The sequence below is a fragment of the Fistularia commersonii genome, chromosome 10, assembly GCF_037954325.1.
Source record: "Fistularia commersonii isolate RoL2024-O1a breed Wild chromosome 10, RoL_Fcom_v1.0, whole genome shotgun sequence".
NCBI lineage: Eukaryota > Metazoa > Chordata > Actinopteri > Syngnathiformes > Fistulariidae > Fistularia > Fistularia commersonii.
This window is the reverse complement of record NC_141293.1, coordinates 11075927-11092906: the sequence shown is the minus strand read 5'-3', so window position 1 is coordinate 11092906 and position 16980 is coordinate 11075927. Positions and strand designations below refer to the sequence as shown.

The following is a 16980-nucleotide window of genomic DNA, read 5'->3' as shown; positions in this document are numbered from 1 at the left end:
AATTCCCTGGGGAAGATAAGGATCAGATCACGCTGCCCAACCTAATTGCCCACCGTTGGCCGTCCGCCGCCGTTCTATGAAAACAGCTTAAATCGGCAAAGGGGTTCTCTGATGAATCCCGGGAGGGGGAGACGGGGGGGGAAAAAGGCGGTAAAGGGAAAAAGAGGTGTAGGGGCGGGGAGTACGTGTCGGGGGCGCGTAGACCCGAGATAGGCCCGAGCGTGAACGTGCACCTTGAAGATGCTCTGATGAAAAAAAAAAACAAAAAAAACCTGTGTTTTCATCATGAATTCATAACGCTCCCTCTCTTTCTGTCATCCCCTCCCTCTCCCTCCTCTCTCTCCCTCGCTCTCTATATCTCTGTCACTTCCAAGACTCATGGCCGTGGAGGACGAGTTGAGGGGTGGACCCGTGATTGAGCCAAAAACCAGGATTTTCGCTGATCAGGTCTGTGACAACCGCTTCTTCTCTCGCCGAGTCCACAGCGGCGGCCCGTGCTATCTCTGCAGCCCCCCCCCCCCCCCCCGATTTTTTTTTTTTGCCCCCCGGCTTCCTTTATGATTTTGTCTGTCGTCGTCTTGCGTCTTGCCCCCCTCAACTACGACTGCCTTGCCCCCCCCCACCTCCCCCTTGCCCTTCCTCTGACTTGTCCATGTGTTTGCTACTTCTACCTGAAAGCTTTCAAAGAAAAAAAAAATGTAAAAATGTGAGTCTTTGCTTCTTCTGCGCTCCTCGCAGGGTTCCCACACACTGGCAGCAGAGGGTGCAGACAAGGGAGTGTAGATTTTTTTTCCTGCCCCTAAAGATGGTGGGAGGGTGGGGGGGGTCAAGTCCTGGAAAATTATTATAAACCCTCCCTGTAGTTTCATCAGATACCTCATTATTATGAAAACACCATACAGATCCTATTTTTAGTCCTTTTCATTTATGGACCACAAATTTGTAAGTATCATATATGTAATAAACTATTGATGGTCAATGCCAATTACAAAGATATATACAGAAACATGTATTCAGTCAATATATATTTAATATTATTATTGTTTATATTTATTTATGTCATTAGTCAATTGTTATTTTTTATCTAATAATGTTGAAAACGCCCCTTCAAAATATCTAGAATTTCTATTTTGTATATTTTCATTTCCTTTGGTGAAGATAAACTAATTCTTGGATGATAGCTGCATCCCTTGCGGACAATGTACATGGACATGGTCAGTGTTCCCATGGCGATGTCCTGGAAAAGTCCGGGAAAGCGTTGGAAGTCGATGAGAGTGGGAACCCTGCCTCGGCTCAGCCGACGGAGACGCCTGGCTGGGTGTGTGACGCTGTTGGTGGTCGTGGGCAGAGCACGTCCTGGTCCGAACTCCATTGCCGCGTGACACGGGGCCCGAGAAACTGCTCCTCGGGCGGCGGCGGCGGCGCCGGTGCTGTTCCCTCGCAGTCTCCTTGCTTCGGCTTGTCTCACATCTTGCTCCCCTCTGTAGCCTGTCAAATTCAAAAAGCCCAACCTTCGAGCATGTCTCATGCTTTGAATACATTGCACTCATGCAGTATATATACATTATATGTACAGTATATATATATATATAGATATATATATATATAGTATATATATATAGACCTTTGGCTTTGAGGGAAAATGCCAGAGGTAATGAGAGCACTGGGGAATATAGGCACCGTTCAGATTTCTGTCTTTCACTTCTGACCCACTTGGATCCAAATCTCCCGCGATGTTGAATTCAGGCCGGATGCGCCCAAAAAATCCTTTATTGGGGTGTTTTTGCATAGGGAGTCGATGATCTTTTGCAGTTTTGTACTTGCGGCTGGAGGGGAGATTGTGGAATCATGATATCAGCGTTTTAAGTATTTTAAGGATTTTTAAGGATTTTTTAAGGATTTTTTAAGGATTTTTAAGGAAGCGTTTTAAGGATTTTATATCCAAATATGTGACAAATGTGGTATACAGAATGAATGTATGTTTAGTTTGTTCGGTCACATAGTCATGGTTTTCATTTTGTGACCTGTGAGGCATTTAATTTTTTTAATTTTTGGCATTTCTAGTCTGTGCTCTTTAAGAATGTCAGTCGTACAGTGTACTGCAGCTCACTTACAGAGAGAGACTGAATGAATTATTGCATGTTGGTCAAAAATGTTCACGCACTTCCCCCTGTGACCTCTAGAGGGATTAGTGAGCCCTATGAACCAATACAAAAGCGTCCCACTGCAAGTAAATGTTATTTTCTGAGCACCAAACTTCTATTAACGAAAGAAAAAATAATAATTCCAAATGAAATGACTATAGTCTCTTTCTGTGAATGAAGAAATTAATAAATATTATATATAACATTTTAAATTTAATAGATACTATTATTATAATTAATAACAATAATAAAATTAATGTACACATTTGATTATTTAAATGTCATTTCGTCTTTAAGGAACTCCTTTATTTGACTGGATCTGGCAGTTTGAAGCTGTATCACTGCCCTCATAAAATGATTTAATATTTTCAGATTCTTTAAATCCACATCCTTATAATGGGAAACTCTTATTTGACTTTAAAATCATTGTTAAAATACAAATACTACATTGTGTTACCTCTATCTTGAAACAATACTTGCTTGTTTGTGTACTCTGTGTACTCTGTTTGGGTTACACATGCAGTTTTATCCAGTGAGTGTACAAAATGTGAGTTTTTCACAACAGACCGTTATTACCCTTGCAATGTCCTCGATAACCCCTTACCCGTTGTCACGACAACGATGTGGACTACGGTGTGACGTTGCCCCGCGCTGATTCGTGCAACCGTTGAACTCACCGCAGGAGAGGAAGGGGCGTAAATTAATCTGGAGCGAGCCGCAGAAAACAGCTTAGACAAGGACACCCCGGCGTTAAATGAGGGTCGAGTAACTCAATCGAACTAATCCTGGCAGAAACGTCCGGCTGCATTTGTCCAAAATTCTCAGGAAAACCAGTCACAAGGACTTACCATCTCTGAGAGGAGGCAGGCAGGTTTACAAATCATGACAAGCTTGCCAGCTGCAAAAGCAGATTATATTTTAGCGCCAGTAGAGATCCAGAATGATCCCGATGACTTAAAAAAAAAAAAAGGCTTTTTCTCACCAGGACAAGAAATAGGTCATTTCAGATTTGTTTATCATTTTACGTCACTTAAATGTTAGTGTTAAGAAATGCATGTTTTATATTTAGCCAGAAATGGCCTGGAAACAAGTTGAAAAGCGGAGAAAAAAATAGATTCAGTCATACAAAATAGCAGCGCCATGGTTAGCGCTTCCTCTTTCACAGCATGAAGGTCCCGATTCTCTTTTTATGTGGAGTCTCCATTGTCAGTAGGTGGTGGCGGAGCGCAGGAGGTACATCAATCCGATCTACCTTTTGGAACCGAACATTCCTGGTTTGATTCCTGGCTCCTCCTAGTGCGTCGAAGTGTTGTTGAGCAAGACACTGAACCCCCTAACTGCTCCCCTGTCGCTGGTGGAGGGCAGCAAAAATGATGGTATAATTGCAGAGAACAAATTTCCCCATGAGGGATTAAGAAAGGATAAATAATTATTAATTTGTGGACATACAGAGGAATATAGAGGGCGTTTCTCAAAATCCCACGGCGACATGAAATTAGCAAAATAATAATAATAATAAAAATAGAGTGCAAATTAACAGTAAAGTGCACCTTTACATTGAACAGTAAACAAACTCTGAGATATGAAGTATAAAGTGCACATAGATACAAACTGATGTTGACAGCATGAGAGAGTAGCAGCGGGAAGGGGGGGTTTGTACAATTTTTGTACATTTTAGTGGACACTAAATTGCCCAGATGTGTGAATGAGAGTGTGAGTGGTTGTGTGGCTCTATATGCGGCCCTGTGACGGACTGGCAAGCTGTCCAGGATGAACCCGATGACGGCTGCGATAGGCTCCGGCACTCCGGTGACCCTGTGTGCGACACTGAGTGGATAAGTAGTTTTGAAAACAAATGAATGGCTGAAGAAATGGATGAATAATCCAAAATAATAAGAATTTATAATTGCATTTAATGTACACAGGAATTTGACATGCTATGACAATGCCTAGTAGCAGGAAATTAGAGATTCGAGTTCTTGTCGAGATCTCCTTCTCTATATTTGGAGTTTCCAAATATAACTTATATGAGTTATGAGTTATGTTATGTTAGTTATGAAGAAAAGTCCAGTTGCCACGACAAGATTTCACCATGACCTGGATGACCGAGAAGGTCCACAGATAAGATTAGATTTGTGAGTTAAGGGAAAGAGAAGAAACGGGTTGCACTAAGGAAATATATACAATATAAGTTAGGTTTTGTAGACTGTGAAAAAGGGCAAGTGCAGGAAAAAACTGTTCAGATGTCTGTCGGTTCTGGTCCGCTATCCTTCTAGCCCGCTGCCTGAATCCGCCATCGTGCAGAACACTCACGGGTTCCATCGAAATGAATCGCATATGAACTTGTAAGAAAATAGTAAGAAATGATCGGAAACTTGTTGTTTGCTTTCTGAAGGTGATCTTACGAATGCACATGTGAGATATCAGATCGGTGTTAAAAATGAATTTGACCTGGTCATGAGGCTGAAACACATTCAGCCGAGTTTCTGGCGTGTGAATTTTCTCATCCTAACCTGATTAAAGTGGCTCGGGTACTTTCGAGATAATCCGTGTTTTCCATCCCGGTCAGCGCTGCTGGGGTCGCCCTCTGGAGTCCCGCCGGCCAACCGGGAATCGAAGAGCTCAAGCTTAGTCAACCCCATCGATGTGTTTTTCCTGTGCGTTCCAGGAGTGCGCGCGTGCGTGTGTGTTCCGCAACAAATGTTCGTTAGACCCCCCCGTGTGTGAGTGTATGTGTGTGTGTTTGCTGGAGATGTGTTAGGAACCCCGGCATCCTCATGTCTCAGATTAATCCGACACTTTCAGTTCCAGATGTCGTCAGCAGAATCAAACGAACCCCCGCCCTCCCCCGCCTCCCAACTCCCCTACTAGCATGACGTCCGTCGAGCTGCATGGCATGTTGCTCTAAAACTCAGTCGCAAAGTTGTGTATCCGTTTGTGTGTTGGTGAGAGAGAGCGTGTGTTTGTTGTTATAAATGTGCGTCAGGAGGATTTTTCTTTTTTTGTTGTGTTGCCGTTTGAGTGGCTGTTGTTTCCCCGCGCTGCCCTCCTGAACCCTCGCCGGCCTCCCTTCCCTTCCCCCTCTCCTCCTGTCCTCTCCTCTTCTCTCCTCTCCTTCCTTTGTTGACAAGATACGGTGATTTCTCTTAGGGGAGGCGTCAGTCCATCCTAGTGCAGCCCCGTCTCGCTCCCGTCCCGCCCCGAGTAACCAGGTAATAAACAAGCCGGCAAACTCTCACCCTCCATCCATGATCTCTCTCCGCCTCTGCTCTTCTCTGTGTGAGTCCCTGTCCGTGCACGGCGAGCGACACGCCGCCATCCACCCGTCAAATGAGGGAGGGGGGAGGGTGGGGGCTGTTGTCAGTGGGTTGACAGAGTGGTGACAGACTTCTCTGACATTCAAAGCTGCGTCCTCAGCTGATTGGACAGGGCGCGTTTACGCTAGATAGCATTCACTCATTCACACACACACACACACCCTCTGCGACTTGCCGTGCATGCGGTGTCTGGCCGGAGGAACCTTCAATGTGCAGTCAGGAGGCGCCGGGAACTGAACCGTTAACCCACCCAATAAGAACATCAGCTATCCTCTTTCTCCTCTTAAAAAAACAGTTTTAAACTTCCCTCCTCCGTTGGTCCGCCTGTTAATAACCCCCCCCCTATCGATTTTACCTTTTTAGTAGAAATAATCAGAATAGGTTTCACTTTTATGGATGCAAATTTTGCTCCTCTGTCTCAGAATTTCTGACCAAATGAGGAAAATAATTTAACCCCCCCCACTCCCGGTGGTCATCTCGTGTCTTAATTTGTTCAGTCCACTAGCCATTCAGGATTGTTGTAATTAACTGCCGATAATTTCCCCCCCGACGGATGTAAATTTGCTCCTCGACAATATTTGAGATTTGTCTGCGCACATGTGGCGAAAGGAAGGAGGCCGCCGTCTTGGAAAAGGTATAATTTAAATTTTTTTTATGCAGAGAAGTCCCACCGAGGGGGGACACGTATGGATGTAAAATATGTATTTATATATTCCTTTGTTTTTCACCGCCGCCCTCGGCTCAAGCGGCACGTTTCCTTGCATCCGCCGGTAACACGGGGGAAAGTATTCCGCGGCAGAGAGACACCCTCCACGAAAAAAACAACGGCACAAATTAGAGGCCTTGGCGGAAAAAAGTAAATAAAGACGCCGGGTGGCTGACAGCTCAAAATGTTCCTCACAATTGTAGATTTAACATAGACAAAATGCCTTGACTTGTTTATGTGCGCACATAGAAATGCATAAACACACATGCTATTCAGTCATAACTGGCAATTTCAGGGAGGAATTTAATGTCATATTTTCAGAAACCAAGGGAAAAAGCCATTAAAGGCTGGCGCTGTGTGATTGAGTGCTTGAAATATAATTGGTAAAATATAATAAACTCTCCATAGAAGATGTGTAAACACTCAAGTTTCTCCGCCCCCACTCCTGGTTTGGAACTCAAGGCTTGAAAATTTAGTAGGGAGGAAGAGGAGGATAGTAACATGGTTCAGTAAGATGTTGTTCAAAATGCGATGCAAAGATGGGACGGTGCAGTGAGAAGGTCCCTGGTTCAATTCCTTTACTTTGCACGTTCTCCAACGGGTTCTCCTGGTTTCCTCCCTTAGTCCAAAAACAAGCCACAGGTCAGTTGGAGACTTTAAATTGTCCAGATGTGTGAATGACAGTGAATGGTCGCGTTTCGTTATAATATGCAGGATAAAGGGCGACGTGGCGCAGGAGGTAGATCAATTGTCTTTGGAAACAAATAGTCCCAGTTTGATTCCTGGCTGCTCCTAGTGTTGTTGAGTAAGACACTGACCAAGATTGATGCGCCGCAATCCAAATCTCCCTAAAAAATAGGCGTCATTTGTAGGAATACATCAGGGAAATATGGAGAAACTCCAAAAAATCAATGGGACCTGGGATCGGTATAGCTGATTTTTTTTTTTCCTCGGCCAACCCCTTTTTACACCTGCTCATGAAAACAAATAATCCTCGATTATTCACCGAAAATTATCGTTATTGTGTAAGTTATTGTGGTTGCAAAGCAGCGCAATTTTAAAGACAACATGAAACGCGAACCGAGATAAAATCCCTTGTATTTCTGCAAACCGCAATAAAACGTTTTTTTTTTTTCCCACAATTATCCAGTAATTAACAACCATTAGCGTGTTAATTACCGATTCATCAAAATGCCGTCAATTCCGTGCGCTCCGTTTCCTTGGAATATTGCGTGTCAGTCCCCTTGTGTGTGTGTGTGTGTGTGTGTGTGTGTGTGTGTGCCTCCGCAGAGGCAGGACGCCTCCCCACAATTAAGATGTGATAAATAAAAACCTAATTACAGGCCTTAATGAGGTGTGTTTTTTTTTTTTTTTTCTGACTGCACGTCAGACGGCTGCAGCAAGTTTATAACTTTGCAAACCAAATGAAGAGCTAATCTCTGAGAACAAGAAACCAATGAAAAAAAACGTTGATGGCACTCTGATGGAGCTTGACCGATTCCACGGGTTTAAAAAAATGAAAACGACAATAGATTCAGTGATAATTCAGCCAGATTTGAATTTTTTGCATGATGTCGGTCAAACATAAGAGAGATGTAAATTTAACATTAAAATAGGTTTTGGCTGAAAATGAAAAATCTACTGGGGCGGAAACAGCGTCAAATTCGTCTGGCGCTTCTGACTTGCAGCAAGAAGGTCCCCGATCCCGAACCAGCACACGTTTCTTTCTGTTCTCTGGTCCAGCCCAAAAACATGCAGTGGAAATTTGAATGAATGAATGAATGAATGAATGAAGTCCAGCAGATTTAAAACCAACAGAGACACCTCAGGTTTTTTTTCAATGCTTTGCAAACCAAGAGAGAAGTTGTATTTTGTCCATTGAACAGAGCAACCAAAGAAATGACGCAACATCAAACCCGGCCATCATCAGCGCCTCAGCCCAAATGGTCAGTCTCTCCAGTTGTAGAGGAATGTTTTTGACTTTGTAAACAAAATAAATAGCTGTTAGCTTCTTAGCAATTTAGCGAACCGTATGCTGCACAGGTTTTTAACATGCAGAGGTGATTAGCCACAGACGGGAAGTGGATTGTTCTACAGACGACGTAATTTGGCCGTTCAATCTTATAATCAGGCAGATTACACACACACACACCTGATCCTCACACCCCTGTTCCGTTTGTCATCTCTCCCAACCCCCCTGCCTCCCCACCCCCCACCCCACACCTGTGGAAACGCAGTAATTATGGGAAATCTCCGTATCTGACCCGATCCTTCCCTGACGGAATATGGATTGATGTGTAATTTCTGTCTTTTTTTATCTTTTTGTGTGTGTGTTTTTGTGTGTGTGTGTGTGTGTCTGTGTTTTTCCCTGATATCTACATGTTTGTGTGTGTTTTTCTCTCGCGCCTGGTCACACTTGTGTGGTTGAACGATGGTGACGTCTGAGGATGTGTTTTGTTTTCGGCTTTCGCGCAAGTTTTTCGAGCTTCCCCCCGCGAGTCCCTCGAAGGGTAACCTGATTTATTTACTCACCAAGTATCTATGTTTGGTTTTTATTCCAAATATGGAGTTATTTTCCTAGACATCCCATGATTCAAATTGATTGGAGATTGGAGGAGACGGGTAAGAAATATGCATCATTTCCTACATTTAGTGCTCCATTAAGTGTTTTGTGTTTTGTCTCAAGCGCTGCAATTTTCATTACCGCATAAACACTCCTGCGCACCCGCTATATTTGAACGTGCCAAGCCATCGGCCGGCGGAGTGTGTGTGTGACACAAGCTTGGTAAGTTTAAAACCAAAAGTAAAAAAAAAAATAAAAAAAGAGAAAAAACTTTTTTTTTTTTTTTTTCGCGTCAAGAGTTTAATAGACATGTGTATCGGTCTACGCATGGGTATTAAACAACGCTGCTGGTTGTGTTTTTCGGGAGCGGAGACGTTTCTGGCCTCCTGTGTCTGCTCGCTGTTCGTAGCACCAGTTAGAAGATGTTTGCATTCGGTTTGGTTCTGACTGAGAAGAGAAAAGGCCAGCTAATTTACTTCAAATTCAAAGCGGGGGGGTCAATTTTTCATCCCCCTCCCTCCTTTTCTTGACTTATTTTCTTTTCTTTTTTTTTTACGTGAAATGGGAATCACTCACAGCGGACACACTCATCAGCAGGAATTATTGAACGATGATCCTTTTCATTTTCTCTGCTGTTCAGTATGAAAACCAATCTATTCCTCCCTCCTTCCTGTACCCCCCCTCCTCTACAGCATCACTTCATACATGTTACAGTATCCCATCCCTCTTTTGTGTAATACGTCCTACCTATTTTTTCAGTTTATTTCTTTTAATTTCAACGCGAGGCTGTCAGATTACTTAAAGCACCTCTTGACTTCCGTTTTTTTTTTTTTTTTTTTTACATTTCAGGCTAAACTTGCTAACGATGTGTGGTGCGGGGAAAAAAAAACACGCTGCACGGGAAAATAGATCGAGCGCAATTATTTGAAGAGGTTTCCCGATGGCAGAAAACTGTGAAATGGAGCTTTCAAATTGGATCTCCGAGCAGCTCTCGGGCCCATTAAGTACCAGCATAAATAGAGTCCTTAGAGTTGTCTATTGGCACAATAACCCAGTTGTTTTTTTTTCTTTCCACTGCTCCCACACAGACGCCAGTGAACGCAAGAGGCAGCGAATGCACCTCGGTAAAAAAGACAAAAAAAAAAAAAAACAGATGCTAATATTTGCATCGCTGTTTTTATTTTTTAACTCCGCGCCGGTGTAGGTAAGAACAGACAGCAGAAACCAAATCTTTGTCCGAGTCACCGAGCAAAATGCTCCGGCCCCTGGGTGTAATAATTGCAGAGTTCTCAGGAATACCTTGTCACACGCAAAGTAAAAAATACAGCTTCAACAACGCTGCACTTTTTTTTTTGACCGATTTAGGCCCATAAGATGCATCTTTACGTTGCTTGTTAGAGTTGGTAGCGGGCTCGATGTGGCTTCACAGGTCCTGCATGGCGGCAGCTGGCGACTGTGTGTGCTGTTAGGATGTTATATTTAAGATTTAAGATTTCTTCGAGCACACAGCCTTTTTTTATTTATCTTCTTTTAGAGTTTAAAAAGCTAAGAGTGACTCACCTTGACCTTTCCTGACAAACAAGCCTTCCCGAGAACATCAAGACCCTTTGACCTCAAGATTAATCCCCCCTCATCCCTTCCTCCTCCGTCTCCCCTCTCCTGTGCTGCCATGTTTATCGGTGTACGTCACGCATCAACTTTTAACTCTTTCTCTCCTTTCTGTCTGTCTCTCTCTTTCTTTCTTTTCCTTGTGGTTGTCTCCATCCCCCACAACTTTTTTGATACTCCCTTCCTTTGCCTCTGCCCATGGATTCCGCCACTTTTCAATGTCGACGTTGTCCGATCCCACGCGACTCAATCACACCCCCCCCATCTATTACCCGCTGTTCTTATTTCCACCCCACACTTGCACCCTTCCAACATTAAATTTGTTCCCTCCACATGTCACATGATCTGCCTTGAATGGACTACTCTTCACATCCCTCCCATCGCCCTCCCCTACAACCATCTCTTCCTGCTCCCACTCCTGTTCCCCCTTCCCTCTCTTTCTATCTCGCTAGGAGAACCAGCTTTCCTCCCTGGGTTCTGCAGACCCCTGTGTGAAAACAGAAGCTGGAGGGGGAGGAGGAGGAGCAGGAGGAGGAACGCAAACCAACGGTCAAGGCCTCCGAGTCTCTTCCTCGGCCATTTCCTCCGACAGCTCTCCCCACAATGGAGTCCTCCCCCCAAGCGTAGACCCTCCCTCTCTACCCACTCTTCATCAACATCCTAGTCAGAATGGAGAGCTCCGTGGCAACCAAACATCCTCCCCCGTGACAGCTTCACAGGCAACGGGCGCTACGGCAACAGCAACCGCAGGTGTAGCAGAGGAAGGGGGAGTAGGTCAAACACAAAACTGAGGCAAATCAGAGAGAGACGATAACGGGCGTCAACAAAACCCGTCTTTTTCCAATCAGCAAGACAAAGCTTTCTAAAGAGTTGGCCTTAGCTTCCGTCTACCTGGCGAGAGAGAGAGAGAGAGAAGAAACGCGGGTTGCAATCATTCAATGCGCTTTTCATGTTAACACACAACAAAAAGGGCTCCTAAATGGACACTTGATGCTATCAGTCTTGCGGGACAAGATAATGATATCCTCTTGCACCAAATGTGCTAGCGTCACGGCTGCGGCGTCACGACTAAAACAATAAATAGGGACGTCTTCGCTATGAAAGACGTCATAGTAGCCATTTATGAAGAACTGCTAGTTTATAGCATCCCCTGACTCCCGTGGATGTACTGAGGGTAGATTAATTATACCTATTGTGAAACACGCCAGGCTGCAAATAGCTGAGGGAGTGACAAGGCCGGGTAGTCTGGCTGTCTTAGTGCCTTTGAGTGTTTTTCAACAGGGTTTTTCCCCACAGAGCTAACTGATGGGGGTCAGCTTTGCTAGGAAGAGCTACGGAGTTCCTTTTGGGGTTTTTTGTCGCACAGTTTGCACTGAAATCAGATGTAAAAAGTCGTGGGTGGCAGCTCACGCCTCGTTTCCACATAGGTCCATTTGCGTAAGCCAGTTCGAACCAGCGTCTACATGACGATGACAACATTGATTGGGCTTCCTCACCATGTCCATGTTTGGAACGCTGATTTTGCGTTCAGGTGCCATTTCATTATCTTCTTGTAATTCTTGTAAAAGGTCAAAACGGAGCATCTACAGTAGCTTGCACAGTTGCGCAGGACCAGAACTGGACATTTTAAGGGTAAAACAGCCTCCGGCTCTCCGCGAATCATCATCAGCGATCCTCACAATATGGCCGCCAAGTAGAGTATACTTGTTTTATTAGTTTACCGGAGGGGTTTGAGAAAACCGAACCACGCAGGGCAACTTGATGAGACCATAATAGCCTTGTACTAACCTAGACGGCTAAAAAAGATCACGTAACGGGGTATTTTATCACTTTGCATTGAACTTCCGGGGGCCCAGTGTGTTTATCTAACAATATCACAGACCTAAAGCTATGTGGAAACAAGGTTTCAGACTGCTTAGCCAACACAGAGAAAGGATGAAGCAATGACAGCAACACAGCTAAGACACAATTCAGAATATATTGATAGCGGATCAATGTAACGATGAAGTCCAATGCAAAACTTGCTTAAAAACAAAATCTTTTGCTCTCGTACAATGGGGTGGGGGGCTTGTGCTAAATGGACTAAGACTCAAATCTGACTCATAGATGTGTCGCGGCGTCCCAGCGTAAGTCACGCCCACAAGACTCAACGTAACGGTAAAACTTCTAGATTTACAAGCTGTCTATTGGCTTTGCAGGGAGCTTTCAGATTTCATCAAAAATTGATTTAGCTCACAATAAAACCTTTTTTCCTTCACAGCATCCATAGTTTTTTTTCATTTTCTGTGTCACTGCACTTAAAAGATGCAAAAGCAGCTCCATAATCCGCGGAGATTAAAAGACACAAATCAAGCGTCGTGGCGGTTTGAATGATGAATCAATGGAAGATGAGCCTTTTCCACTGAACAAAAAGGACTTCCCGTCTTCTGGACTGAGCTTTTTCTCTTCTCATTATCAGAACCGATGTGTGACAAACTGGTGCTAAACAGAAACAAATGGTGCCATTTTTCCAAGTCAAGTGTCTGTGTGTCCTTCATGACCCCTTCGCTGTCCTTTCTCCTCCTTTGTGATTTGTATTCGTATGGACATTTTTCTTCCCCAGTATGTTTTGTGTCTTTGTCTTTGCTCTTTGTGCATCCTACTGTGTTGTTTTGTCTGAAGGGGGCTTTAGGGGTTCCCATATTTGTATTTTAGAAGTGCCCTCCTCCAATCTCCCTCTCTGATTTTCATTAACAGCCAATAAACCTTTCAAAATTCTCACACCAAAATCTTAGGAGACTTAACTTCCAAAGCACTTTTTATGGGCGCTGCAATTGGCGATAAAAAAGGTCACCCTCATTGTTCACTTCTTTCCAATCAAATGAATTATTTGATTGTTGTCAGATGTAGAAAGTGGTTTTGTAGGAATGGGTGTTTAATCTAAATTGTTCGGAGCCCACAGAAGAAATCAAGAGTCCACTGATTGTATTTTTTTTGTGTTTGGGAATTGTAAATGATGAAATTTTTTCCGACAAAAAAAAAAAAAGGATCAAAAGAAAATACCATTTGAAACTTTGTTTTGCCAAACCCACCAAGTGCCTGGGATGCAAATGACATATGAGCATCCTTTGGCCAGCAGAGCAGTTCATCGTCGGCGTAGAGTGAATGACAAAGCCTTCTCAATAACTTTAGGAAGCTCCTGCTGCATTCCTGCTTTATAATTTTGTGATTTTCAGTGAGATTCCTTTTAACTTTGCAATGAATTATCCATCACATTTGAAAAAAAGAATGTATGACTTACTTTTGAAATTAATTTGACTTGTTGTGTGTCAAAACGCTGAATGCCTGAAATGTTTGTACCCATATTCCTTCATCTTGTATATGAACTGTTGTGTTGTGAAGTTTGTCTGGACGTGGACTTGTTCTTTGTCCCTGTAGCCTCATGCACTCGACGAGATGTCGGCTTGTCTAAATGTGCCGAAGGAACCCAGAGGATCAGCCATTTTTTTCTCTTTTTTTTTTCTTTTTTCTTTTTTTTTTTTTAAAGGGGAAAGAATCACCTACTTTGCCGGGTCAGGCCAGTCCTGGTAGATTCCTTTAGAGTGAATGTTTCAAAGATGAATAATACTTACACAGGGAGAGGTAGTCTTCTTAAACCGCATGTAGGGCTACATTTTTCATCTTGTGTGTAATGAATGTCAGATTCGGCGTAGGAGAGGCTTGGTCCGTGATAGAGAGATTGATATTTTGTGAAAATACCTCAGTGACTCAGGTAATAAAAAAAGCAGTTTGCTCAGAGCTGAATGCAAAAACTATACATAAGGAGAGATAAGTCCAGCTTTGGAAAGACTGCCACCAAAATACTCTCGGTCTCTAGCGCTGCTTCACCTGATCAAGCACCCTCCCTCGTTTCTTCTCTCTCTGTCTCCCCTTTTTCTTCTCCCCCTTAGCCACTCTCAAAGCTTCATGGAGGACAATGTGGAACCTAATTGGCTGATGCACCATCGGCAGTCCAAAGGCTGGCATGGCCAAATGTCCAGAGCCCTGTCTCGTGACGCGATTGGCTGACAAAGGGAGAACTTGGGCCACTGGTCCCATTCTCTCTGCTCAAAGGATGGTGCAGAACCCCAGCGGACCATGTAAGGAAATGCTGGGTTCTTTTTTTTTCTTTCTTTTTTTTTTTTTTTTTAAAAAAAAAAGACAACTTACATTATTGAGCCCTCTCTCTCTGATTTGAAGACTGGATTTTTTTTTCTATGTAATTGACGCCTCGCAGTCGGATCTTTTTCTTGCCGGTAAACGCAGTGGTGTTGGGACCGGTGTTTACCGGCCCACCGGGCGATCGGTAGAAACGGAGAAAAGGTAAAAAAGGAAGAGGAAGGCAGATGAGAGAGAGAGAGAGAGAGAGAGAGAGAGAGAGAGAGGGGGGAGATGTATTGTGGGAAAGATGTATTTTCAAAGGTGCTCTTGAAATTTCAAACTTGATTTACTTTCAAAGCATTTATGTCTCCCTCTAGATCTCTCTTTGTAGTCTTTTCAAATTAACCTTCTCATCTATTCACTCTTTTACTAGGCAAAGTGTTATTTAACCAATTAAAAAAAAAAAAACTTGATCTCTTCAATACCTTCAACCGTTTTCTTTCCTAGTTTTAGCTCTTCTGTTTATGACTCTTTGATTTCAAGGAAACTAAATATGCACAGCCGAATACAACAAGTGAAACTGCTTCAACGGAGACTTTGAAACAGCGGACAGAATGTGATTATTTATATTTCTATGATACTTGCTTATTCTTAAAGTAATATATACATATAAGGGACTCTTCAACAGAAATCTTCCGGAGCAGATGTTTATTTATTGATATAGATAGAAGCCTCTATCTATCCACTGGGAGTTCATACGTAATCCCTTTTATACACGAGCCAGTTTTCTTACGAAGACAATCTCGCGAGAAACTGCCCTGCCACGACTGCGGCGACGGAAGCGGCGAAATTTGCGTTTTACCTGCTCCCCTTATTTTGCACGTTGCTGACGGGTTGTTAAAGGGGAAAAAAAAAGACAAAGAAGGGTGTTGTCGCCATGGAGCTCTCCACCTACGGACGATGTTTCTGGATAAGGACTCTCTTTCAGATGTTTTCTACTCCTTCGACTGTGTGTGTGTATGTGTGTGTGTGTGTGTGCGCGCGCGTGCGTGTGTGTGTGTAGGGTGGGGTCAGGTGGGTGAACTCTCGGTTTCAGTGAGGGCCGCTGAGATCCCGCCGATGGACTCCGCTGATTCCGGCCTTGAGTCGAAATCCTCCCAAATAACTGAGACCGCAGAGAGAGAGATATGTTAGAGGTTCCCGCTCAAACGAGTGAATGTGTTTGTATATAAATGCGTGTACCGGGTAAATTTTTGTGTATATACTGGATAAATGTGTATATATGGTATGTCTATGTGTATATACAGTTTGTTTGTATATGCAGAGTGTACAGTTATTTTTTCCTCTAATGTCTCTCTCTCTTTCTATGACTAGGTCTTCTCAAGTTACTGAGGCGCGGAGGGGTTTTTATTGACAGCTATCAGAAGCACTTTTGTGGCGCAGACTTTAGAAAAATCGGCGAGGTCTTTTACGCCGCCGCTGTCGGAGCTCTCTCACACACACACGCACACACACACCAAGTTACTTGCATTATCTCGACGCTTGCACTCATTTTCTGACCAGTTACAAAGCTTTTCTAACGAGATCTGGGTGACCAAGCAATGTTTGTAAATATATATAGATGAGTTTCTTTTTTTTTTTTTTCCAGAAACCTTCATCTGCGTTTCTCTCAATCTCTCGACCTTCAGTTCCGGCTTATCTAACTTTCACTTTAATGTTTGCAACGGTTGTCGCGCAGAGTTATATATATTTATTCAGACAACCATTATATATTTCTTGAGAATTTTGTGCCCCAAATTCTGCCTCTCATGGTGGGGGGAAGCCCTCCCATGAAAAACCTAACACTGCTTGTTTTTTTTGTATAGGTCCTTACTAAATAAGTGTGCCTCCCGGCCCCCAATGCTCTTACTAACCACTAACCCCCTAACCCCACTGGTCGCTCATCTTTACCCCCCTTGACAAGCCATAGCCCCCGCCCTCAACCCGATCCCGACCCCGACCCAAAACTCCTCTATTGTTGTTTTGACAGGACAGAAATTTGGGGATTTTGTGTATATTATTGGAAGAGTGCTGTTGACGAGTGTATTGCAGTTGTATATGGATTTGTTATGAATGTGGGTATTCTGATCATTCAATTATTATTGTAATAATGATAATAATTATTACCACTTTTTTGATTTTGTCGATTGACTCCTTTGATGCGTTGGATGAAGATGCCATTGTTCCTTCCTCATTTTTTTTTTTTTTTTGTCTTCGTTTTTGCCTTCTATTTCTTTTTTTTCCTTCCTTTTTTGGAATACACCGGAATTTATATTTTTCGGGTGGGCGAATCTGGAGATAGAAATACGTAAATAAATTAATAAATAAACAAATAATTAAATTCTTAACCGAGTGTGGAAAGGAGTGTTCTTTTTTGTCTTGTGATTTTTTTTTTTTCCTTCTTCTTCTTTTTCAAACGATCCAATAAAAAAACAACCAAAACCCAAGAGGCCAATCCACTTGAAAAATCAAGAGGCCTCACAT

The 16980-nt window shown here is 43.2% G+C and overlaps 1 protein-coding gene across 20 annotated transcripts in view; it reads left to right on the top strand.

The window, feature by feature from the left end:
* Positions 1–16387, top strand: part of syngap1b (synaptic Ras GTPase activating protein 1b) — a 154978-nt gene extending 138591 nt beyond the window's left edge. For 14 of the 20 annotated variants that reach the window (XM_086153747.1, XM_086153742.1, XM_086153740.1 and 11 more), the window contains 2 exons: positions 375–447; positions 10791–13040. In XM_086153747.1, coding sequence (XP_086009873.1) covers positions 375–447; positions 10791–11129 — 412 coding nt within the window. In that variant the 3' untranslated portion in view covers positions 11130–13040. Of the gene's footprint in view, positions 1–374; positions 448–5294; positions 5357–10790; positions 13041–14267 lie in introns of those variants that run through there. The other 6 variants (XM_086153733.1, XM_086153731.1, XM_086153750.1 and 3 more) reach the window with 3 other exon arrangements.
* Positions 16388–16980: the final 593 nt, after the last annotated feature.